At 42.9% G+C, this 27,238-nt stretch overlaps 1 protein-coding gene across 5 annotated transcripts in view; it reads right to left on the bottom strand.

Moving 5' to 3' along the window:
* The window catches only part of uckl1b (uridine-cytidine kinase 1-like 1b), a 66,785-nt gene that overhangs the window by 15,136 nt on the left and 24,411 nt on the right, over positions 1-27,238 (bottom strand). For 3 of the 5 annotated variants that reach the window (XM_046365014.1, XM_046365012.1, XM_046365011.1), the window contains exons 2-8: positions 23,344-23,537; positions 22,672-22,778; positions 9,355-9,525; positions 6,172-6,243; positions 4,593-4,782; positions 4,244-4,305; positions 1,535-1,554 (exon numbers count right to left, since the gene is read on the bottom strand). In XM_046365014.1, the coding sequence (XP_046220970.1) occupies positions 1,535-1,554; positions 4,244-4,305; positions 4,593-4,782; positions 6,172-6,243; positions 9,355-9,525; positions 22,672-22,778; positions 23,344-23,537 (816 nt within the window). Of the gene's footprint in view, positions 1-1,534; positions 1,555-2,810; positions 2,828-4,243; positions 4,306-4,592; positions 4,783-6,171; positions 6,244-9,354; positions 9,526-22,671; positions 22,779-23,343; positions 23,538-27,238 lie in introns of all 5 variants that reach the window. The other 2 variants (XM_046365013.1, XM_046365015.1) reach the window with 2 other exon arrangements.

Here is a 27,238-nt window from a genome sequence, read left to right as displayed (position 1 = left end):
CTTATCCTTACCATAACCTTAACCCTTCACACTAACCCTTAACCTTAGCATAACCATAACCCTTCACACTAACCCTTATCCTTACCATGACCTTAACCCTTCACACTAACCCTTATCCTTACCATAACCTTAACCCTTCACACTAACCCTTATCCTTACCATAACCTTAACCCTTCACACTAACCCTTATCCTTACCATAACCATAACCCTTCACACTAACCCTTATCCTTACCATAACCTTAACCCTTCACACTAACCCTTATCCTTACCATAACCTTAACCCTTCACACTAACCCTTATCCTTACCATAACCTTAACCCTTCACACTAACCCTTAACCTTACCATAACCCTTCACACTAACCCTTATCCTTACCATAACCTTAACCCTTCACACTAACCCTTATCCTTACCATAACCTTAACCCTTCACACTAACCCTTATCCTTACCATAACCTTAACCCTTCACACTAACCCTTATCCTTACCATAACCATAACCCTTCACACTAACCATTATCCTTACCATAACCCTTCACACTAACCCTTATTCTTACCATAACCTTAACCCTTCACACTAACCCTTATCCTTACCATAACCCTTCACACTAACCCTTATCCTTACCATAACCATAACCCTTCACACTAACCCTTATCCTTACCATAACCTTAACCCTTCACACTAACCCTTATCCTTACCATAACCTTAACCCAAACCACTAACCCTAATTGTAACTCTAACCCTAGACCTAACCCCTAAACTTTAATAGCCTTTGTCCTCATGGGGATGTGGAAAATGTCCCCACGAGAATGTTCATTGTTTTACTATCCTTGTGGGGACTTTGGGGCATTTTAGGTCCACGCAAGGATAAAAGAACCAACCAACCCACACACACCCACACCAACTCAAAGAAAGCACAACTACTCAATTCAGATCAACACAGGCTGATTCAAAGAAAAAACAATCAAAATAGGTTTTGGACTAGAATCTGACTTTAAAACATACACAACACAAAACAACACAATGAGTTCTGGGCTGCGTTCAGTACAAAGAGACGTAATGCAATATTCAACTAAATGGAAACAGTGCTGTGCTGAACAACCAGTTGAAAAACGGGTAGTAGTTGGGTTGGTGGTTGGGGAATGCTATCAGCATGGCCACTGCCCTTTAAATACGTCACTTATTGCTTCAAGCCACATACCACCACACCCACCAAACGGAGCAAACGTCCCTCAAAGTCTGTTCAAGAACGTTGACGAGCACTTTGGGGAAACGTGTCGTTCAGTACAAGCGCAACGTTACGCAACGCAGCAAATGTTTAAGCAAACTGAACAAACCCCCGATCTTGCCAAAGATTAGAATTGAGGTCATGCAAGCTTTTGAGTTGAGTGGTATCACATTAAATCCCCACACTTTGAGATACAAAGACCAAGCTCTGATACCATTTCACTCTCTAAAAACAGAACTCATATGGGATACCGAACTCTAAAAGAAAGAAAATGCAAACCCAGATAAATCATAAGCAAATCTGCTCACATATCCCATCGCAGTTTCCTCTATGGAGAGAAGAGGGTTTGGACGAAACATAACGACACACACCGACAGAGACACACAATGACAGAGACACACAACGACGACAACAGAAAAGAGGAAGAAAATAAAAGAAACAGACAACATTGTGTAAATAAAGGGATGGATAAAGATATGATCATGTGATACAGTGATGTGTGTGACAGCTGAATCCGCTGTGAGCAATCCTCACAATTCCTTAGACCAAGACAAATTGCCATACAAAGTTGCTAAATATTATTTTTCATGAACTTACAAATAATAGTTCAACTCGGTTAGTCCACTCAGTAACAATGGTCACTACAATTCCGTCAGGGGTTGTGGCATTGTGTGTCGTGTACACGTGGGCTGCTCTCAGGGTGGCTTCAGCTGTCACACCTACACTGTGTCTCTGCAGTACAGAGGTAAAGCACAGAGGTACGACTCACAGCTCAAAGGCCCTGATACATCCTGTGTCTAAAGACAGACACCAAACACACTTCCTCTCTCTCTCTCTCGCTCTGATCTGTTGTGGCCGACATACTCAATGGAAAAACTCCGCTTTTAATAATAGGTATAGAAAACAGAGGTTTTAGATTGTGTGACAATAACGGTCTTTCTCTATCTCACACTCTTCCTCTCTCTCTCTCTGGAGCTGAGAGGAGGGGTCAGTGAAAATGTCTCAGTTGATTATTGTTAGACACAGAATGCAGTGGGTGGTTGTGTGTGAGCCATCATGTATGTAAGGTAGAGGAAAAAACAACATCCTCCAATCAACTGCCTGCTGCACATAGAAGCGTTATAAACACAGAAGTGACGTGTGGCGTGTCTGTCAAAGGGAAGAGAGTCTCTCAAATCTCACTCAAAGCTGTTTGTGTACCGCATGCTTTAACAGCGTATGTGGTGTCACACGTGGTGACATGCCAATTACTATTGCTACCTGTAATGGAAGACTAATTTGCCATAGATGCTGATACATCCTTCACTGTACTGGATGAGTCGTTGACAAGGTGGGCTCCTGGGGATGATGGTGTGTAACAGCAGCAAGCAGTTGGAGAGTGAGGATGCTGGCTTCGTGGCTTCGATGTAGAAGTTGCCCGTAACCATATCTGGGAACAGATAAGGATATCTGACCCTGTATCAGTGATTTAGGGCAACTTCTACATACTCATGTTTTGTGCCCCCCTCTTCTTGCCCTCCATCTGGGAACTGGGGTGTGGGGGAGAGGGGTTCGGCGGTACAGTAAAGACGTGTGCTACTCTACCTGACGCTGAGCTCACGCTGTGTGATGGAGGGATAGAGGGAGGAGTTGAAGGGATGGAAGGAGGAGTATGAGAGTCCGTGTGCAGGTGGGGCAAGGGCAATAGTACCGTGTCAAATAGGTAACACCACAATAACCTTCATGCCTTCATTGGTAACGGGGGTGGAAGCGATTCCACTTAAATGTGTTCAACTTTAGGCGATGAACTGAAAGTCCATTTTAGGAACAGAAAATATTTATTTTAATTTGTGAACTGGAATTTCATTTCCGTCGCCTGAATTGATATAGAACTGACACACCAACCCTGCTAGCTATTAGTGCATGTACCACAAGTCACAGAGCAAAACGCCCCTGGTCATGCTTTTAAATCTATACCTCTTTTAGTATATTCTTCATTTTGTGTAATCTTTCTCAGGAAATCATGAAATGTAGAGCTATTACAGAAAATGCTTTCTTGTTCCACTAGAGGGGGAAATGGAGCTGGCATCAGTCTGGTTAGCTGGAGATCTGGCATCAGTCTGGTTAGCTGGAAAGCTGTACATCTGGTGTCAGTCTTGTTAGCTGTAGATCTGGTATCAGTCTGGTTATCTGTAGATCTGGTATCAGTCTGGTTAGCTAGAGATCTGGCATCAGTCTGGTTAGCTGTAGATCTGGTATCAGTCTGGTTAGCTAGAGAACTGGTATCAGTCTGGTTAGCTAGAGAACTGGTATCAGTCTGGTTAGCTAGAGAACTGGTATCAGTCTGGTTAGCTGTAGATCTGGTATCAGTCTGGTTAGCTGTAGATCTGGTGTCAGTCTGGTTAGCTGTAGATCTGGTATCAGTCTGGTTAGCTGAAGATCTGGTGTCAGTCTGGTTAGCTGTAGATCTGGTGTCAGTCTGGTTAGCTGAAGATCTGGTATCAGTCTGGTTAGCTGTAGATCTGGTGTCAGTCTGGTCAGCTGAAGATCTGGTATCAGTCTGGTTAGCTGGAAAGCTGTACATCTGGTGTCAGTCTTGTTAGCTGTAGATCTGGTATCAGTCTGGTTATCTGTAGATCTGGTATCAGTCTGGTTAGCTAGAGATCTGGCATCAGTCTGGTTAGCTGTAGATCTGGTATCAGTCTGGTTAGCTAGAGAACTGGTATCAGTCTGGTTAGCTAGAGAACTGGTATCAGTCTGGTTAGCTAGAGAACTGGTATCAGTCTGGTTAGCTGTAGATCTGGTGTCAGTCTGGTTAGCTGTAGATCTGGTATCAGTCTGGTTAGCTGTAGATCTGGTATCAGTCTGGTTAGTTGTAGATCTGGTGTCAGTCTGGTTAGCTGTAGATCTGGTGTCAGTCTGGTTAGCTGTAGATCTGGTATCAGTCTGGCTAGCTGTCGATCTGGTATAAGTCTGGTTAGCTGTAGATATGTCAAGCTGTATACAGTATAAGGAGAGATCAAGGGAGGAACTCTCACCTCCTCCAGCTGGCTGTGGACGTGCTGTACGATCAAATCTATGGCCACCATGTTGCCTCCTCCTGCCAGTGTATGACACACACAAGAAGGGGAAGTGACATTAGACAGTGATTATATTATGTTGTGTACATTATAATGGTTTAGGGGACTAAGTCAACTTTTTACGTTGTCTCCAATTGACGTCAATGCATGACTACGTTAACATTTGAGTTAAGTGGAAGTTCTCCTCTGAATGTCTACATGTAAGGGAGAAAATGTGTAAGCAAATGTGTGTGTGTGTGTGTGTGTGTGTGTGTGAGCACATGGTCATACATGTTACTTCAGTCTGTGTGCTGGTTCCAAATCTTACCGCGTGGTACCACAATGTCAGCCAGTCGCATGGTTGGCTCAATGTACTGCTCAAAGGCGGGCTTCACAAACTTATTGTACTGTTTGATGACTCCATCGATGTCCCGGCCACGCTCTGTGATGTCCCTCTGCAGCCGACGCACCAGGCGGATGTCTGAGTCAGTATCCACAAAGATCTTCATGTCCAGCAGCTGTGGGGAGGGGAGAACACACAACATGAGAAACACACACACACACCATGAGAAACACACACATACACCATGAGAAACACACACATACACCATGAGAAACACACACACACACCATGAGAAACACACACCATGGGAAACACACACATGAGAAACACACACACACATCATGAGAAACACACACACACCATGGGAAACACACACCATGAGAAACAACACACAATGAGAAACACACCCACACCATGAGAAACACACACACACCATGAGAAACACACATAAACACCATGAAAAACACACACACACAAAATTAGAAACACACAAACACACCATGAGAAACACACACACCCACACCCACACCATGAGAAACACACACACACACTATGACAAACACACACCAAGCCAAACACACACACACAAACCATGCCAAACACACACACCATGAGAAACGCACACCATGGGAAACACACACCATGGGAAACACACACACACACACACCATGAGAAACACACACACACCATGAGAAACACACACACACACACACCATGAGAAAAACACACACACACACACACACCATGAGAAACACACACACACCCACACCATGAGAAACACACACACACACACACACACACACACACACACACACACACACACACACACACACACACACACACACACACACACACACACACACACACACACACACACACACACACACACACACACACACACACACACACACACACCATGAGAAACACACACACACACCATGAGAAACACACACACACACCATGAGACACACACACACTATGACAAACACACACCAAGCCAAACACACACACAGACACACCATTCCAAACGCACACATCATGAGAAACACACACACACACCATGAGAAACACACACACACACCATGAGAAACACACACACCCACACGAGAAACACACACACACCATGAGAGGCACACACACACTAGGACAAACACACACAATGACAAACACACACCAAGCCAAACACATACACACACACCATGCCAAACACACACACCATGAGAAACACACACACACACACACACACCATGAGAGACACACATACACTATGACAAACACACACACACTATGACAAACGCATACCAAGCCAAACACACACACCATGCCAAACACACACCATGGTGAACACACACACACACACACACACACGCACGCACGCACGCAAACACACACACACACACACACACACACACACACACACACACACACACACACACACACACACACACACACACACACACACACACACACACACACACACACACACACACACACACACACACACACATATACACAAACCATTAAAAACACACACCGCCAATGTACAGGGACATTTGATTCTTACCTGTAACAGTTCTTTATCTGCAAAGGCCATGATTCCCTCAAAGATGATAACACTGGCTCCATATACTGTTTTCTGAGAGGGATGAAACACGTTGTGGGTTTAGTATGATGTTGACTAGAGGTCGACAGATTATGATTTTTCAGTGCCGATACCGATTATTGGAGGACAAAAAAGCCGATGCCGATTATTGGAGGACAAAAAAGCCGATACCGATTATTGGAGGGCAACAAAAAAAAAGCCTCTACCGATTAATCAGACGATTTTTATGTATTTATTTGTAATATTGGGAATTACAACAATACTGAATGAACACTTATTTTAACTTAATATAATACATCAATAAAATCAATTTAGCTTCAAGTATAAATGAAACATGTTCAATTTGGTTTAAATAATGCAAAAACAAAGTGTTGGAGAAGAAAGTAAAAGTGTGCCATGTAAGAAAGCTAACGTTTCAGTTCCTTGCTTAGAACATGAGAACATATGAAAGCTGGTGGTTCCTTTTAACATGAGTCTTCAATATTCCCAGGTAAGAAGTTTTAGGTTGTAGTTATTATAGGAATTATAGGACTATTTCCATCTATACCATTTGTATTTCATTAACATTTGACTATTGGATGTTCTGATAGGCACTTTAGTATTGCCAGTGTAACAGTATAGTTTCCGTCCCTCTCCTTGCTCCTCCCTGGGCTCGAACCAGCAACACAACGACAACAGCCACCATCGAAGCAGCGTTACCCATGCAGAGCAAGGGAAACAACCACTGCAAGGCTCAGAGCGAGTGACGTTTCAAATGCTATTAGCGCGCGTTAACTAGCTAGCAATTTCACTTTGGTTACACCTTGAAGTCATAAACAGCGCATTGCTTGACACACAACGAAGAGCTGCTGGCAAAACGCACGAAAGTGCTGTTTGAAGGAATGTTTACACGCCTGCTTCTGCCTACCACTGCTCAGTCAGATACAAGTATCTAAGTATGCTTGTATGCTCAGTCAGATTATATGCAACGCAGGACACGCTAGATAATATCTAGTAATATCATCAACCAAGTGTAGTTAACTAGTGATTATGATTGATTGTTTTTTACAATATAAGTTTAATGCTAGCTAGCAACGTACCTTGGCTTACTGCATTTGCGTAACAGGCAGTCTCCTTGTGGAGTGCAATGAGAGAGAGGCAGGTCATTATTGCGTTGGACTAGTTAACTGTAAAGGTGCAAGATTGGATCCCCCGAGCTGAAAATCTGTCTTTCTGCCCCTGGACAAGGCAGTTAACCCACAGTTCCTAGACCGTCATTGAAAATAAGAATGTGTTCTTAACTAACTTGCCTAGTTAAATAATACCGATTTCTGATTGTTATGAAAGCTTGAAATCGGCACAAATTAATCGGTCATTCCGATTAATCGGCCGACCTCTAATTTTAACACTTCCAGAAGTGGACCTAATGTCTGTGGTGTTTTTGGTAACAAGTCCACATTTTTGTGCTGTCACAATAGGTCCCTGTGCTGTTTATGTCTGGTAATGCCTATTAGTGAAACGTGACTGATTTCAACTCTCTATCTTCCCCCATGCTAATGCTTAACAGGGCTAATCTTCTCATAGAACATGCCAAGACAAACATGAATGGCTGCCGCTGTGCATCTAGGATTGATTGGCAACTTAATGTCATAAAACGACTCCATAACTCCAGATGTTGAGTAATCTAGACCAAATTACACTGCAATAACCCTACCCCAATATCTAGACCAAGATTACACTGCAATAACCCTACCCCAATATCTAGACCAAGATTACACTGCAATAACCCTACCCCAATATCTAGACCAAGATTACACTGCAATAACCCTACCCCAATATCTAGACCAAGATTACACTGCAATAACCCTAGCCCAATATCTAGACCAAGATTACACTGCAATAACCCTACCCCAATATCTAGACCAAGATTACACTGCAATAACCCTACCCCAATATCTAGACCAAGATTACACTGCAATAACCCTACCCCAATATCTAGACCAAGATTACACTGCAATAATAATAATAATATAATAATAATAATATATGCCATTTAGCAGACGCTTTTATCCAAAGCGACTTACAGTCATGTGTGCATACATTCTACGTATGGGTGGTCCCGGGGATCGAACCCACTACCCTGGCGTTACAAGCGCCATGCTCTACCAACTGAGCTACAGAAGGACCACAATAACCCTACCCCAATATCTAGACCAAGATTACACTGCAATAACCCTACCCCAATATCTAGACCAAGATTACACTGCAATAACCCTACCCCAATATCTAGACCAAGATTACACTGCAATAACCCTACCCCAATATCTAGACCAAGATTACACTGCAATAACCCTACCCCAATATCTAGACCAAAATTACACTGCAATAACCCTACCCCAATATCTAGACCAAGATTACACTGCAATAACCCTACCCCAATATCTAAACCAAGATTACACTGCAATAACCCTACCCTAATATCTAGACCAAGATTACACTGCAATAACCCTACCCCAATATCTAGACCAAGATTACACTGCAATAACCCTACCCCAATATCTAGACCAAGATTACACTGCAATAACCCTACCCCAATAAATAGACCAAGATTACACTGCAATAACCCTACCCCAATATCTAGACCAAGATTACACTGCAATAACCCTACCCCAATATCTAAACCAAGATTACACTGCAATAACCCTACCCCAATATCTAGACCAAGATTACACTGCAATAACCCTACCCCAATATCTAAACCAAGATTACACTGCAATAACCCTACCCCAATATCTAGACCAAGATTACACTGCAATAACCCTACCCCAATATCTAGACCAAGATTACACTGCAATAACCCTACCCCAATATCTAGACCAAGATTACACTGCAATAACCCTACCCCAATATCTAGACCAAGATTACACTGCAATAACCCTAGCCCAATATCTAGACCAAAATTACACTGCAATAACCCTACCCCAATATCTAGACCAAGATTACACTGCAATAACCCTACCCCAATATCTAAACCAAGATTACACTGCAATAACCCTACCCCAATATCTAGACCAAGATTACACTGCAGTAACCCTACCCCAATATCTAGACCAAGATTACACTGCAATGTGGGGGGGAGGCATTTCTGTGTGTGTGTGTCCTCACCCAGTCCTTCTGGCGTCCGTGTGTGGTGAAGTCATATACAGGGATCTTTACACTCTTGCCCAGTTTGAGTTTCCTCAGTGTGTGTGCCAGCAGGCCAAAGTCAAAGGCATCCGGGTGGTCAAAGTTGTAGTCATTACTGGCTGCCGTGACCTGCTGCTCAGGAGTCAGAACCTACACACAACATTGGATGAATATTAAAACAACTTTAAATCATTGCCGTTTCACAAGCAGAAGGACCTCCCTGAAAAATCAGTGGATGGAAGCATGAAGATAACACAGGTACACAGTGATGTGCACGTGTACGTCCATGTCCACACACTCACCCTATCGGAGTGCCTCTCAACTAAGCTTGACTAAATTTAGGCGAGACGGGAATGCTGTGTCCCTCCTGTGAGGACTGTGCCAGAAGGTGTGTGTGTGTGTGTGTGTGTGTGTGTGTGTGTGTGTGTGTGTGTGTGTGTGTGTGTGTGTGTGTGTGTGTGTGTGTGTGTGTGTGTGTGTGTGTGTGTGTGTGTGTGTGTGTGTGTGTGTGTGCAAGCGCATGCACATTGCACTGGACCGTAGTCAGCCCTTTCAAATTCGAGCCCTGGTATTTGGAACTCTCCTACCCCCTCCTCTCATGGTTCCATCATAAACACTTTATAAGTAACAGTGTCATAGAAATCCAGCCACTCCAGGGCTTCTGCAGTGCCAAGATGGGCCTGGGAAGCCAGAATGAGAGGTGTGATATCTCACAGTGGATATCCATTCATATGGAGTGAGCAGGAGTTAGAAGTTTCCCCAGATCACTGTAACTTGGTCAGTACTTTTTGAAATCCCCCTAATGGTTAAGGTTTAGATTTGGGTTAGGGTAAACTGAACCTAGATCTGTGATGAATGGCAACTGCCACTGCTGCTGATGTTCTACATGGAAATGGTGGTTTCTTAAAGTGGCATTAGTTAAGATCCAAAGGTGGCTGGTAAAGCTGCTAACCTACAGTAAAGCTGGTGACCTACAGTAACGCTAGTAGAGCTGCAGTAAAGCTGGTGACCTACAGTAAAGCAGGTAGAGCTGCAGTAAAGCTGGTGACCTACAGTAAAGCTAGTAGAGCTGCAGTAAAGCTGGTGACCTACAGCAAAGCAGGTAGAGCTGCAGTGAAGCTGACCTCTCTTCAAAAGCCTGGTCATTCAGGGCAGAGAGATAGTGAGCGATAGAGAGGGGGAGTAGAGCGAGATCGAGAGAATGGGATTACATGGTATTAAAACCCTGTAGAAAACCATCTCCAGATCTCATTCAGATTTTGAGGGGAGTGAGAGGGAAGCTGTACAGTGCATGAGTGCTGCTGTGTTGTTATTGTGCTGTTAAATATGTTGTTATTGTGTTGTTATTGTCAAATAAAATAAAATAGTATTTGTCACATGCGCTGAATACAACTTTTCTGTGAAATGCTTACCTACGATCCATAACCGCCAATGCAGTTCAAGAAAATATTCACTAAGTAAACTAAAGTAAAAAATGAAATAAAAAGTAACACAATAAAATAACAATAACAAGACTATATACAGGAGGAACAGGTTCTGAGTCAATGTGCGGTAGGTAAGTCGAGGTCATTTGCACACATAGGTAGGGGTAAAGTGACGGGGTAAAGTGACTATGCATAGATAAAACAGTGAATAGCAAAAACCCCTTGACCTCTCTTTGTAAAAACAAAGAGGGGTCAATGTAAAATTATGATTAATTTTGTATTGTAATGTAAATTGTCTGGGTAGCCATTTGATTAACTGTTCAGAGTCTTATGGCTTGAGGATATAAGCTGTTAAGGAGCCTTTTGGACCTAGACTTGGCGCTCCGATACCACTTGTCGTGCGGTAGCAGAGAGAACAGTCTATGACTTGAGTGACTGGGCCTTCCTCCTTTTTTGGGCCTTCCTCTGACACCACCTAGTATATAGGTGCTGGACGGCGGGAAGCTTGGCCCCATAGATGTACTGAGCCTTACGTACTAGCCTCTGTAGTGCCTTGTGGTCGGAGGCCGAGCAGTTGCCATACCAGGTGGTGATGCAACCCGTCAGGATGCTCTCGATGTTGCAGCTGTAGAACTTTTAAAGGATCTGGGGACCCATGCCAAATCTTCTGTTGTCGTGCCCTCTTCACGACAGTCTTGGTGTGTTTAGACCATGATAGTTTGCTGGTGATGTGGACATCAAGGAACTTAAAACTCTCGACCCACTACACTACGGCCCCGTCGATGTGAAAGTTCGGCCCTCCTTTTCCTGTATTCCACGATCAGCTCCTTTGTCTTGCTCACATTGAGGGAGAGGTTGTTGTCCTGGCACCAAACTAACAGGTCTCTGACCTCCTTCATATAGGCTGTCTCATCATTGTCATTGTCGGTGATCAGACTGTTGTGTCGTCAGCAAACTTAATTATGGTGTTGGAGTCGTGCTTGGCCATGCAATCATGGCTGAACAGGGAGTACAGGAGGGGACTAAGCACATACCCCGGAGGGGCCCCCGTGTTGAGGATCAGGGTGGCAGATGTTTTGTTGCCTACCCTTACCACCGGGGGAGGCCTGTCAGGAAGTCCAGGATCCAGTTGCAGAGGGAGGTGTTTAGTCCCAGGGTCCTTAGCTTAAGAGGCGATTCCGGGATGCTGGCCTTCTAGGCAGAGTTCCTCTGTCCAGTGTCTGTGTTCTTTTGCCCATCTTAATCTTCTATTTCTAGCCACCGTGCTTCTACACCTGCATTGCTTGCTGTTTGGCTTTTAGGCTGGGTTTCTGTACAGCACTTTGAGATATCAGCTGATGTATGAAGGGCTATATAAATACATTTTATTTGATATTTTTATTGGCCAGTCTCAGATATGGCTTTTTCTTTGCAACTCTGCCTAGAAGGCCAGCATCCCGGAGTCGCCCCTTCACTGTTGTTTGTCAGACTCTGATCTGGTCTTGGATCGGTTTGAGTGAGAATTTTCCTTTTCTGGCTTAACTGTAGGAGACGTTTCTTCAGTTTCAGCATCCAGGCAACTGCTTTCTTCAAGCTGTTCCATGTTGAATAGTACTCAATCAGTTTGCTGGTTGGACTCTTTTCTTCCACACTTGTATGGTTTATGATTACGTCTTTTCTCACCTCTGGATCATCCGGAGGGATGGAGCCAATCTCCTCGGGGACTTTCGGCCATTGAGTTTCTGTTTTCTCCAGGAATTCTGGTCCTTTACGCCATCTCTTTGAGTTCAGGAACATTTCAACATGTAATCCTCTTGAGGCATCATCGGCTGGGTTGTGTTTTGAGTTCAAATATCTCCACTGTTTTGCTTTCGATAGGTCACGGATCATAGCAACCCTATTAGCCACAAAGGTATGGAATCTCTTGGTATCATTGCGGATGTATTTTAGCACAGACTGGCTGTCCGTCCAAAAAGTTGACTCCTCAAGTTCAATCTGGAGCTCCAACCTTAACATCCTGTCCACTCGCACTGCCAGTGTTGCTGCAGCAAGTTCCAGTCTGGGGATTGTCATCTGCTTGAGTGGAGTCACCCTTGATTTCCCCAGTATGAATGCAATGTGAACCTTTTCCATACCGTTTGTGAACCTAAGGTAACTTGCCGTGCCATAACCTTGTTCACTTGCATCACCGAAGTGATGCAGCTGTGCAGTCTTGACTTGACCAAAGTTCTCAGGCATCATACACCTGTCTATCTGGAATCTGGAGAGCTGGTCCAGCTCTGAGAGCCATCTCTGCCATGAAATAGAGTGTTCTTCAGGGATGACTTCGTCCCATCCACACTTCAGCTTGCAGAGCACTTGAAGAATTTGCTTTGCCTTTAATACAAATGGGGCGAGGAAACCTAATGGATCATAAATAGAGCTGACAGTTGAGAGAATACCTCTTCTTGTAAGGGGTCTGTTCTTGACAGTGACTCGGAAGGTAAATGTATCACTTTCAATGTTCCATCGGATTCCAAGTGCTCTTTCAACAGGCAGCTTTTCTCTGTCCAGGTCCAGTTCTTTTATCTGCTTGGCTTTGTGTTCATCAGGGATAGAAGCCAGCACAGTGCGGCTGTTGCTGACCCACTTGGTCAATTTGAACCCACTCTGAGAGCACACATCCCTGAGGTTTTTCGTGAGAGCTATGGCTTGTTCTTCTGTGGCCACTGACTTGAGGCAGTCATCAACATAGAAGTTGGACTTGACTGTTTGTCCATGCCGGAATGTTACCAAATATGTACGATACGCAGAAATCTAACAGTAAAGGTAACTAACATGGTAGATAGCTATCATCAACTCACTGACGATTTTTTTTGTGTGAAAATGGTGACAACCGGACAGAGGGAAACGGAACCAAACAACCCCGCTTCAGGCTTGGGCAGTGGCTATGGTAAAGAGGAAAGGAAGCCACTACAGTCAAGTCAAAAAACTCTGTCTGCTCCTTGAGGCGACGGAGTGACACACACACACACACAGTGCTCCATCTTAGAATCACGTGCACCTCTGATTCGTTGATGTCGTACTCTTACATTCTTTGATGTCATACATTTTTGGATGTCAAACTCTTGACATTTTTCGAAGTTGAACACCTTTACACTTCAACTCAGACTGAGATCTATGGACTATTTTCCTATATGGTACCTTGTATATTTGTATATAGCTATAAACTGTAATAGTGCTCTGGTATAGAATGTTTTGTGTATTGGCTCTATGTTTGAATATTAAGTAATTGTTGTGCATTCAGTGCAGTCAACAATTAGGGGCCGTATGTTAGAGCCGATTTGGACATATTTGTATAAAAGACCGAACATATGGAGCTCCATGTATATTTGTGTAAATATATTAAATATGAATGTAAATGATGAAATATTAGGTACGTACCTTTATGATTTATATTTACCCGATTGAGATATATTAATTTGTTGTTAGTGTAACTCGGACATTTGGCCCCCCCTCTTGCCTGTTCATTGTATTGTGTTAATTTTGTTAGGATAAAGGCAGGAAGTTGGGCCTTCGGGAGGGGGAGTCCTTGCTAGACGCGGGAGCGGTATAGTTTTTTGACCATACAGACATACAGGCATACAGACATATAGGTCATAATATGTATTTTCCATATCAAGTATTTTGTTCTTTAAGTTGATTGGAGACTCATTTATTTGTTAGATATAAGAAGAATAAACATTTTTGTTGCACCATATCCCTGGATGTCATGGAATGTTTGGCCGTTTGGAAACCTTGAGTGTGGACTGTATGCGTACCAAACAACCCCGCTTCAGGCTTGGGCAGTGGCTATGGTAAAGAGGAAAGGAAGCCACTACAAGTGTGGCCTGTTTGTGCTGTAGTACAAGGAGGTCAGCAATTTCATTCTGCCTTTGCATGACAGTAGTGAGGTTATCATGGCTGGTATTATGGCTGATACCCGCAGTGTTGATTCTGTGTTGATTGCTAGACCTCGATGTTGGCTGCTGAAGGGTGTGGTTTATGACTGTTTTCTGAATAGGTTTTGATGGCTTTGTGGTCGGTTGTTGTAAAACTCTTTGTAGTGGGGTCTTTGGAACTGCACCTAATGCAGAAAATGCAAAAGGTGATGGTTCAGGTTCCTTATAGACCTCGGGTTCCTGGTTCTCATAATAAGAGTTCATTCCATCTTCTTGGCTTAGAAAATGGGCTGCCACAGAATGGGATTGAGAAGTTGACTCAACACTCTCCAGAACCTTCAGTTTGGCATTATATGCTGCTATGTCCGTTTCCAGTGCCATTTTTTCCATCCTAACATTCAGTTGAGCTTTCTGTTGTTCCAGTTGAGCTTTCTGTTGTTCCAGTTGAGCTTTCTCCAGTTCCAATGCATGCTTGTCCTGTAATGATGCTTGGCGAGCTAGTAGAGCTGCTCGTTCTGCCTCAGCTTTTAGGCGTGCAGAGGACACTGAGGAAGCAGTTTTAGAAGACTTTGTTTTACTTGATGTTTTTGACACATTGGAAATGCTGTCGTGTGGTTCAATGAGCGTTTGTGGCTCGATTTCAGCTTTTTTCCATATTTCCACCTCTTTCAGGAAATGTTCATAAGTTCTCATTCTTGGTTGATAATAGTTAATGCTCTCCTGTTCGTGTTCCTCCTCTGTGACCAGCTCTAGCACAGAATCATGAGCATTCTTAAAGTCATTGAGAACAGCATGGAATGCTTCAAGACTCTCATCCACAGTTTCAATGTTTCCTCCATCAACAAGAAGGGCTTTTATTTAATTCATTTTGCGTGTACACACTCCAAGTTTGCCTCTCCGGGCTGCATAGAGTGAATTTAGATGCTCCTCTGCCCTCTCCAGTGGAGTCTTATTTGGGATTTCATCCTCCATCATTCACTTTTAGTTCACACAATTTACAATGACACAGTTGTTGGTTTTTGATTGTTAAACGTAATGCCCCTTTAGACCTCCTTTAATGCTTTAAAACACAGTCCTCCATTTCAGCATATTGACCCATTTTGAATTGAACATGTGGAAGTTCGGCATTTTAGATGAGTTTTAAACATTTCATCCCATTATAAGTTGTCCCTTTAATGAAGTTTAAACACGCAGTATCTTCAGATCCTTAGATTGCAATTTGTTGCGTTGATGCATTGCATTTCCACGTTAGGCCAAATATTAGACATAAGATTAGGCTACATTGTGCGTAGGATCTCAGTGTTTCCCAAACTTAAACTTCTTAATTGTTTTCACAACGCTGTGTTTTGAATTCCATTCCCAAGTTTATCAAACATTCCAATTAAAAGCACATTTGCGCTTCCATAATATGCATGATCAAATGATCGCATTGAACAGGGCAGCTCATTCATTCGCAGTGGTTACTCACGGCTGGCGAATTCTAGGAGTTCAAATCCTTCCAAGCGAGCTGTCCTTACGATCCGGATGCAATTACAAATAGAACAATATCCAGCGTGTGTCCGAACCGGAGATTTCCTTCCGATAGTAATCCTTCGCGGAGTTTTTTGACTTGATTGTAGTGGCTTCCTTTCGTCTTTACCATAGCCACTGCCCAAGCCTGAAGCGGGGTTGTTTGGTACGCATACAGTCCACACTCAAGGTTTCCAAACGGCCAAACATTCCATGACATCCAGGGATATGGTGCAACAAAAATGTTTATTCTTCTTATATCTAACAAATAAATGAGTCTCCAATCAACTTAAAGCACAAAATACTTGATATGGAAAATACATATTATGGTCTGTATGTCTGTATGTCTGTATGTCTGTATGGTCAAAAAACTATACCGCTCCCGCGTCTAGCAAGGACTCCCTCTCCCGAAGGCCCAACTTCCTGCCTTTATCCTAACAAAATTAACACAATACAATGAACAGGCAAGAGGGGGGGCCAAATGTCCGAGTTACACTAACAACAAATTAATATATCTCAATCGGGTAAATATAAATCATAAAGGTACGTACCTAATATTTCATCATTTACATTCATATTTAATATATTTACACAAATATACATGGAGCTCCATATGTTCGGTCTTTTATACAAATATGTCCAAATCGGCTCTAACACTGGTGTTTGCGGTTACTATTTCATGAAGCTGCCAGTTGAGGACTTGTGAGGCGTCTGTTTCTCAAACTAGACACTAATGTACCTGTCCACCTGCTCATTTGTGCACCGGGGGCCTCCCACTCCTCTTTCTATTCTGGTTAGAGCCAGTTTGCGCAGTTCTGTGAAGGGAGTAGTACACAGCATTGTACGAGATCTTCAGTTTCTTGGCAATTTCCTGAATGGAAGAGCATTCATTTTTCAGAACAAGAATAGACTGACGAGTTTCAGAAGAAAGTTCTTTGTTTCTGGCCATTTTGAGGCTGTAATCGAACCCACAAATTCTGATGTTCCAGATACTCAACTAGCCTAAAGAAGGCCAGTTGTATTGTTTCTTTAATCAGAACAACAGTTTTCAGCTGTGCTAACATAATTGCAAAAGGGTTTTCTAATGATCAATTAGCCTTTTAAAATTATATACTTTGCTAACACAACGTGCCATTGGAACACAGGAGTGATGGTTGCTGATAATGTACTCCTATGTAGATATTCCATTTAAAAAATCTACTGTTTCCAGCTACAGTGGTCGTTCACAACAAAAACAATGTCTACACTGTATTTCTGATTAAATGTATGTTATTTTAATGGACCAAAAATTTTCTTTCAAAAACAAGGACATTTCTAAGTGACCCCAAACTTTTGAATGTAGTGTATAGATTCTGGGTGTAGTTATCCATTAATTCCAGTGTGCACCTAGCAAGAGGCTGTTGTTAAGCTGTGTTTCTGTAGCGCACATGTGGTGGAGTGATACAAATAACCAAGATGGCATAGCAGTTCAGACGTCTTTTGTCCTCGTCTTGTCGTGTCCCGTATATATATATATATTTACAACTTTTTTTCACATACATTTTTAAAATTTTCCATCAACTCATCTTCAAAACACTCTCCTGCAACCCGCCTCACCAATTTATATTTATGAAAAAGTATTATTTACCTCAAATCTGTAATCCTCCAAGAAGCTAGCCAGAAACTCCAAGAAGCTAGCCAGAAACTAGCCAGGAGCTAGCCAGAAGCTAGCCCAGAAGCTAATCCAGAAGCTAATCAGAAGCTAGTTCAGAAGCTAGTTAGCTTCTTTACTGGCAAATCGTTAGTATTCGCCATTTTTGTATGGCGCAGCGCGGCTCGGAACATACAGGACCATTTTTCTCTCCATGTCCCTGGATTTCAACCGCTTTCTGGACATTCATACCTGGATCTCACAGCTAGCTAGCTGCTATCCGTGTGACTATCGGCTTTCGTCGATTCCGGAGCAAACATCAATTATTCCGGAGCTAGCCAGCTCCGTCAATCATTCCTGAGTTCCATCAATCACTCCTGGGTTGCAGTCACCTATCCGGACCCGTTTTACTGCCTACGCGGAGCCCCACCGGGCCTTCACAACTGGACTGCCGACGTTATCTACCCGAAGGAGTTATCCGGCTGGCTCCTCCGTCGCGACGTTACCTGAACGCTCATCTGCGGCCTGCTAACCGTTAGCTGTCTTATCGGCTGCTATCTGAATAGACATTCGGACAATTTATTTATTTATTTTTATTATTATTTTTATTCTTGGGCCTCTATAACTATATCTATTGTTTTTTGTTGTTGTTGTTGTTGTTGTGTGATTTGGATTAATCCCCTCTACCACACGGAACCCCACTAATCTACTGACGGAACGCAAGAGGTGGCTAATAACAGACCTCCATCCTATACTAGCTTGCTACCGATGGCCTGGCCAGCTGTCTAAATCACCGTGACCCCCAACCAACCTCTCCACTCACTGGACCCTTTTGATCACTCGACTAAGCATGCCTCTCCTTAATGTCAATATGCCTTGTCCATTGCTGTTCTGGTTAGTGTTTATTGGCTTATTTCACTGTAGAGCCTCTAGTCCTGCTCACTATACCTTATCCAACCTATTAGTTCCACCACCCACACATGCCATGACATCTCCTGGTTTCAATGATGTTTCTAGAGACAATATCTCTCTCTTCATCACTCAATACCTAGGTTTACCTCCACTGTATTCACATCCTACCATACTTTTGTCTGTACATTATACCTTGATGCTATTTTATCGCCCCCAGAAACCTCCTTTTACTCTCTGTTCCAGACGTTCTAGATGACCAATTCTTATTGCTTTCAGCCGCATCCTTATTCTACTCCTCCTCTGTTCCTCTGGCGATGTAGAGGTGTATCCAGGCCCTGCAGTGCCTAGCTCCACTCCTATTCCCCAGGCGCTCTCTTTTGATGACTTCTGTAACCGTAATAGCCTTGGTTTCATGCATGTTAACATTAGAAGCCTCCTCACTCTGCCAACCCGGATGTTCTAGCTGTGTCTGAATCCTGGCTTAGGAAGACCACCAAAAATTCTGAAATTTTCATTCCAAACTACAACATTTTCAGACAAGATAGAACTGCTAAAGGGGGAGGTGTTGCAATCTACTGCAAAGATAGCCTGCAGAGTTCTGTCCTACTATCCAGTTCTGTACCCAAACAATTTGAACTTCTACTTTTAAAAATCCACCTCTCTAAAAACAAGTCTCTCACCGTTGCCGCCTGCTATTGACCATCCTCTGCCCCCAGCTGTGCTCTGGACACCATATGTGAACTGATTGCCCCCCATCTATCTTCAGAGCTCGTGCTGCTAGGCGACCTAAACTGGAACATGCTTAACACCCCAGCCATCCTACAATCTAAACTTGATGCCCTCAATCTCACACAAATGATCAATGAATCGACCAGGTACCTCCCCAAAGCCTTAAACACGGGCACCCTCATAGATATCATTCTAACCAACTTGCCCTCTAAATACACCTCTGCTGTCTTCAACCAAGATCTCAGCGATCACTGCCTCATTGCCTGCATCCGTAATGGGTCAGCGGTCAAACGACCTCCACTCATCACTGTAAAACGCTCCCTGAAACACTTCAGCGAGCAGGCCTTTCTAATCGACCTGGCCGGGGTATCCTGGAAGGATATTGATCTCATCCCGTCAGTAGAGGATGCCTGGATATTTTTTTTTAAAATGCCTTCCTAGCCATCTTAAATAAACACGCACCATTCAAGAAATTTAGAACCAGGAACAGATATAGCCCTTGGTTCTCCCCAGACCTGACTGCCCTTAACCAACACAAAGACATCCTATGGCGTTCTGCATTAGCATCGAACAGCCCCCGTGATATGCAGCTGTTCAGGGAAGCTAGAAACCATTATACACAGGCAGTTAGAAAAGCCAAGGCTAGCTTTTTCAAGAAGAAATTTGCTTCTTGCAACACTAACTCAAAAAAGTTAATGGAGAATAAGAACACCTACTCCCAGCTGCCCACTGCACTGAAGATAGGAAACACTGTCACCACTGATAAATCCACCATAATTGAGAATATCAATAAGCATTTTTCTACGGCTGGCCATGCTTTCCACCTGGCTACTCCTACCCCGGTCAACAGCACTGCAACCCCAACAGCAACTCGCCCAAGCCTTCCCCATTTCTCCTTCTCCCAAATCCGTTCAGCTGATGTTCTGAAAGAGCTGCAAAATCTGGACCCCTACAAATCAGCCGGGCTAGACAATCTGGACCCTTTCTTTCTAAAATTATCTGCCGAAATTGTTGCCACCCCTATTACTAGCCTGTTCAACCTCTCTTTCGTGTCGTCTGAGATTCCCAAAGATTGGAAAGCAGCTGCGGTCATCCCCCTCTTCAAAGGGGGGGACACTCTTGACCCAAACTGCTACAGACCTATATCTATCCTACCATGCCTTTCTAAGGTCTTCGAAAGCCAAGTCAACAAACAGATTACCGACCATTTCGAATCTCACCATACCTTTTCTGCTATGCAATCTGGTTTCAGAGCTGGTCATTGGTGCAACTCAGCCACGCTCAAGGTCCTAAACGATATCTTAACCGCCATCTATAAGAAACATTACTGTGCAGCCGTATTCATTGATCTGGCCAAGGCTTTCGACTCTGTCAATCACCACATCCTCATCGGCAGACTCGACAGCCTTGGTTTCTCAAATGATTGCCTCGCCTGGTGCACCAACTACTTCTCTGATAGAGTTCAGTGTGTCAAATCGGAGGGTCTGCTGTCCGGACCTCTGGCAGTCTCTATGGGGGTGCCACAGGGTTCAATTCTTGGACCGACTCTCTTCTCTGTATACATCAATGAGGTCGCTCTTGCTGCTGGTGAGTCTCTGATCCACCTCTACGCAGACGAAACCATTCTGTATACTTCCGGCCCTTCTTTGGACACTGTGTTAACAACCCTCCAGGCAAGCTTCAATGCCATACAACTCTCCTTCCATGGCCTCCAATTGCTCTTAAATACAAGTAAAACTAAATGCATGCTCTTCAACCGATCGCTACCTGCACCTACCCGCCTGTCCAACATCACTACTCTGGACGGCTCTGACTTAGAATACGTGTACAACTACAAATACTTAGGTGTCTGGTTAGACTGTAAACTCTCCTTCCAAACCCATATCAAACATCTCCAATCCAAAGTTAAATCTAGAATTGGCTTCCTATTTCGCAACAAAGCATCCTTCACTCATGCTGCCAAACATACCCTTGTAAAACTGACCATCCTACCAATCCTCGACTTTGGCGATGTCATTTACAAAATAACCTCCAATACCCTACTCAACAAATTGGATTCAGTCTATCACAGTGCAATCCGTTTTGTCACCAAAGCCCCATATACTACCCACCATTGCGACCTGTACGCTCTCGTTGGCTGGCCCTTGCTTCATACTCGTCGCCAAACCCACTGGCTCCATGTCATCTACAAGACCCTGCTAGGTAAAGTCCCCCCTTATCTCAGCTCGCTGGTCACCATAGCATCTCCCACCTGTAGCACACGCTCCATCAGGTATATCTCTCTCGTCACCCCCAAAACCAATTATTTCTTTGGCCGCCTCTCCCTCCAGTTCTCTGCTGCCAATGACTGGAACGAATTACAAAAATCTCTGAAACTGGAAACGCTTATCTCCCTCACTAGCTTTAAGCACCAACTGTCAGAGCAGCTCACAGATTACTGCACCTGTACATAGCCCACCTATAATTTAGCCCAAACAACTAACTCTTTCCCAACTGTATTTTATTTATGTATTTATTTTGCTCCTTTGCACCCCATTATTTTTATTTCTACTTTGCACATTCTTCCATTGCAAAACTACCATTCCAGTGTTTTACTTGCTATATTGTATTTACTTTGCCACCATGGCCTTTTTTGCCTTTACCTCCCTTCTCACCTCATCTGCTCACATTGTATATAGACTTGTTTATACTGTATTATTGACTGTATGTTTGTTTTACTCCATGTGTAACTCTGTGTCGTTGTATCTGTCAAACTGCTTTGCTTTATCTTGGCCAGGTCGCAATTGTAAATGAGAACTTGTTCTCAACTTGCCACCTGGTTAAATAAAGGTGAAATAAAAAAATTACAAAACCATGACATCATTCGGCCAGGCAAGCATAGTCTACTTTGGGAAAACCTTTCCATTTCCCAGAAGACTTTTCATGAGCATTATTACTAACGGATACACATACGCACACCACACACACAGATGGGGAATTCTCGCACGAATCACTGACGCATTCTATTCATGTCTTATGATAAACATGGGCAAATTAATTAATTTTCAGAACATTTAGTTGGTTCCTTACTATGTTCAATACATTTTTGAATATTGTTGAATTACGTTTTGATGTCTGGATTCCGTGATTTTGTCTGCATTCTTCGGATTTTATAGTGCCCTACACAAGCACACACACATGCACACACACACACCTTGTAGAAGGAGTCCATGGAGAGCAGGACCACCCAGGGGACATCCAGAGCCTCTATGATCTTCCTGGCTACAGTGGTCTTCCCTGAGGCACTGCCCCCACACAGACCTGCAGGACACACAGGGCACAATGGAAACTCGGTGAGATGAACGAGGTAGACCACTTAAGTCCTTGGTTCAACTGTAAGTAGCTTTTCAATGTCTACAGTAACTGAACCAGTCTCTTTATCAGCAGAGCACTATCTGAAACATTTCTGTTCAGTGGTGTAGAAACCCCTCCTGTCGTGTTCAAATATCAAATAATGACTTATGATGGGGCATCAATAACCGTTATCAGTTAACACGTTGATGCTTATTCCCAAGAAAGTCAGGTTTCCTCTTGTAGCAGATGTTATCCCCTCTGCTTTCTAAAACAAAGCATAGGCACGCACGGCATCATAGAACAGCATTCAGGTGCATGACGTTGTGACAGTAATACGCAGTTTCATTCACAAGCAATTTGATCAGGAATAGAGTGCTGTGGATAGCCCTGCAGCTGATCTTAACCCTGTGATGTTCACCATGGCATGTGTGTGTCTTGACTTAGAGGGCTTGGGAAACAGGAGACAGGTCATTTTCTCACATAAAATAGACAACGAAGCATTATTCTATTAAATAATCCTGAGGGTTCCTACCGATGACGAAAGCCTCTTTGGATTGGGTTCCATGTTCATTATACCAGGGTGGGCGGCCGGCTGTGTAGATTGTCCGCTTGGATGTCCGTAGCAGGGGCGGTTCTGACTTGCACTGGCTGGTAGTCCGTTTCCTTGGTGACAGCCCAGAGCTGACGGAGGTGAGGAGTCTGTCCAGGGAGCCCTCTCCGCCCCCGCTGCAAAATAATGACACAGAAGAGCAACATGACACTTCCTCTTAACTTCAGCAGTATGAAAAAAAACCTGACACACTTTTGGTGTGAACTATCCCTGTAAAACGCAGAATGTGTGAATATCAGTTTTGAAAAGACAGCTCAAAGTTTGTGAATTGTTATCACAATTAGAGGTCGACTGATTAATCGGAATGGCCGATTAATTGGGGCCGATTTCAAGTTTTCATAACAATTGGAAATCTGTATTTTTGAACGTCGATTTTGCCGATTTATATAAAAAAATATATTATTTTTACAACTTTATTTACCGAGGCAAGTCAGTTAAGAACACATTCTTATTTTCAATGACGGCCTAGGAACGTTGGGTTAACTGCCTTGTTCAGGGGTAGAACGACAGATTTTTAGCTTGTCAGCTCAGGGATTCAATCTTGCAACCTTACGGTTAACTAGTCCAACGCTCTAACCACCTGCCTCTCATTGCACTCCACGAGGAGTTACGCAAATGCAGTAAGCCAAGGTAAGTTGCTAGCTAGCATTAAACTTATCTTATAAAAAAACAATCAATCAATCATAATCACTAGTTATAACTACACATGGTTGATGATATTACTAGTTTTATCTAGTGTGTGCTGCGTTGCATAGAATCGATGCGGTGCGCATTTGCGAAAAATGACTGTCGTTGCTCCAACGTGTACCTAACCATAAACATCAATGCCTTTCTTAAAATCAATACACAGAAGCATATATTTTTAAACTTGCATGCTTAGCTAAAAGAAAGGTTAGCAGACAATATCAACCAGGTGAAATTGTGTCACTTCTCTTGTGTTCATTGCACGCAGATTCAGGGTATATGCAACAGTTTGGGCCGCCTGGCTCATTGCGAACTAATTTGCCTGAATTTTACGGAATTATGACATAACATTGAAGGTTGTGCAATGTAACAGGAATATTTAGACTTATGGATGACATCCGTTAGATAAAATACCGAACATGTAACGGATCTCATCCTCCTCTTCTGAGAAGGAGTAGCGAGAAGGATCGGAGGACCAATGCGCAGCGTGGTAAGTGTCCATAATGTTTAATCAAAACACAACAGAACACTGGAACAAAACAATAAACGTGAATAAACGAAACAGTCCCGTGTGGCAACAAGCACTGACACGGAAGAAAACACTCACAACTCAAAAGTGAAACCAGGCTACCTAAGTATGATTCTCAATCAGGGACAACGATTGACAGTGCGTTTTGCCAGCAGCTCTTCACAATGTTTCAAGCATTGAGCTGTCTATGACTTCAAGCCTATCAACTCCCGAGATTAGGCTGGTGTAACCGATGTGAAATGGCTAGCTAGTTAGCGGGGTGCGCGCTAATAGCGTTTCAAACGTCACTCGCTCTGAGACTTGGAGTAGTTGTTCCCCTTGCCCTGCAAGGGACGCTGCTTTTGTGGAGCGATGGGTAATTATGCTTCGAGGGTGGCTATTGTCGATGTGTTCCTGGTTCGAGCCCAGGTCAGGGGCGAGGAGACGGACGGACGGAAGCTATACTGTTACACTGGCAATACTAAAGTGCCTATAAGACCATCCAATAGTCAAAGGTATATGAAATACAAATGGTATAGAGAGAAATAGTCCTATAATTCCTATAATAACTACAACCTGGGAATATTGAAGACTCATGTTTAAAGGAACCACCAGCGTTCATATGTTCTCATGTTCTGAGCAAGGAACTGAAACGTTAGCTTTCTTACACACACTTTTACATTCTTCTCCAACACTTTGTTTTTGCATTATTTAAACCAAATTGAACATGTTTCATTATTTATTTGAGGCTAAATTGATTTTATTGATGTATTATATTAAGTTAAAATCAGTGTTCATTCAGTATTGTTGTAACTGTCATTATTACAAATAAATAAATAAATTAATTAATCGGCCGATTAATCGGTATCAGCTTTTTTTTGGGGTCCTCCAATAATCGGTATCGTTATTAAAAAAAAACATCGGTCGACCTCTAAAAAATGACTGCATATGTGATAGAGGAATTCTAAATTCCTTTATGCTTTAATTGCCAAAACCAATTCGCACTCATTTCTAATTCATTAATGAATTGTAAGTTCATTAATTATGCATGAAGTAGATCGAGACCAGTCTTAAAAGCCAGGTAAAGAGCGTTTAATTCCAGAGAGTACTAACTACATAAACAGATTTCCACAGGTTATAAACTCAAAATGACATCATCAGTTTCCCACGATAGCCCCGTTGTTTTTTGTTTAGGTCCGGAGATGCTTTCTACTCCCCTCTTAAACCAGACATTACAACCTGTCTAGAAGATATACTTTTCTCCTACCAATGGAACATAACCCAAACATTCTTATCTTGTCTGAAAAGCTTTTTCTCCCCCTTAACCTTCCCAAGAGGCACAGACAATCAAATTAGTTCTGCTTACATTTTCAGTAACAGCTTAACCAATAACTTTTACTTTTCATATCATAACACAATAGTATTAGAATAAATGGTTCTAATCAATAATGTATACATAATTAATCATCTTAACTACAATTTCCTCTAACAATATGCAACAAAACGCTGCATAGAACACACTGATATATATGAGGACCATCAGGAGAGATGCAGAGAGGCATTATGGGATATGTTGTTGTTTATGTTGGGACAACATAAAACATTTCACAACAGTCACTTTTGTAAAAATACCTGTCTGATTTGGGCTGCAATAAACATTACTGGCGTGATTCAGTATCACTGACAATGGCAACACCTCCATATCTATACTTCTACATTGATTAACACAGAGAACCAACCATCAGAAGGAATCAGTCATCAATGATCGCATGTTGCTTTTTACGATGGACCCTTGATCAGTGCTCTGTTTACTCCAAGTACATTGTTTAGCCTGAGTATACTGCTTCAAATACAAACCACTGAATATAAGTCAATCATGTGATAGAATCAATCCCCATCCCCTTTTCTCAATTTCTTCCCCTCTTCTCAATAACTTTCTCAAGGGCACACAAGCTCACATCACAGTTACCATGCACATTAACACAGACAGGTTGTTGGTTTCTAAGACAAATGCAAGATCACTGGTTGGTTGTGTAAGTGTGACCTGAGGCTAAGCCTTTGTCCCCTGAGAGTCAGCTTGTCTTCACTGGTGGGGGAGGAAGGGGACTGTTGATCAGGGTTACAGTACATCAACACTTGGATAGTTGCAACATAAAACAAATGAAACCCTGCTTATATGACTAGTATAACTCCTTATTTTAGTTACCACTAACTACTGAAATGCTTACCGTTGCTAAATAAACTCATAAACATGGCAAGGATCTTGCAAGATGAGCTCTCTTAGCAGACCCATCTTTGCCAGAGAGAGTATAATGCTTCATTCATAACCAAGTGGGAATTTACCACATACGACTGGGAAAAATCCAATTGAATGCCCCTCCAACTGGTAATTACTAGTGGGACTCCTCTACCATCCAGAGCTCCCACTTTCCCACAAGCTAACCTCTGACGTCACCTACAGTGGTTCGTCCTTTACAAGTTGTAGCGTACTGCGGCGCTGCTTGCAATGTGCCGCAGAATTCTATGGCACGTTATTTAAGTGTGAACCACTGGTACCATTAATGCTAGTTAGTGCTAGTTTGACCACCAGAGGGCATATTTATCAAATAACAGCCTTTAATAGTG

Source organism: Oncorhynchus gorbuscha, linkage group LG10, assembly GCF_021184085.1.
Source record: "Oncorhynchus gorbuscha isolate QuinsamMale2020 ecotype Even-year linkage group LG10, OgorEven_v1.0, whole genome shotgun sequence".
NCBI classification, from domain to species: Eukaryota; Metazoa; Chordata; class Actinopteri; order Salmoniformes; family Salmonidae; genus Oncorhynchus; species Oncorhynchus gorbuscha.
This window is presented reverse-complemented; position numbering and strand designations above follow the sequence as displayed.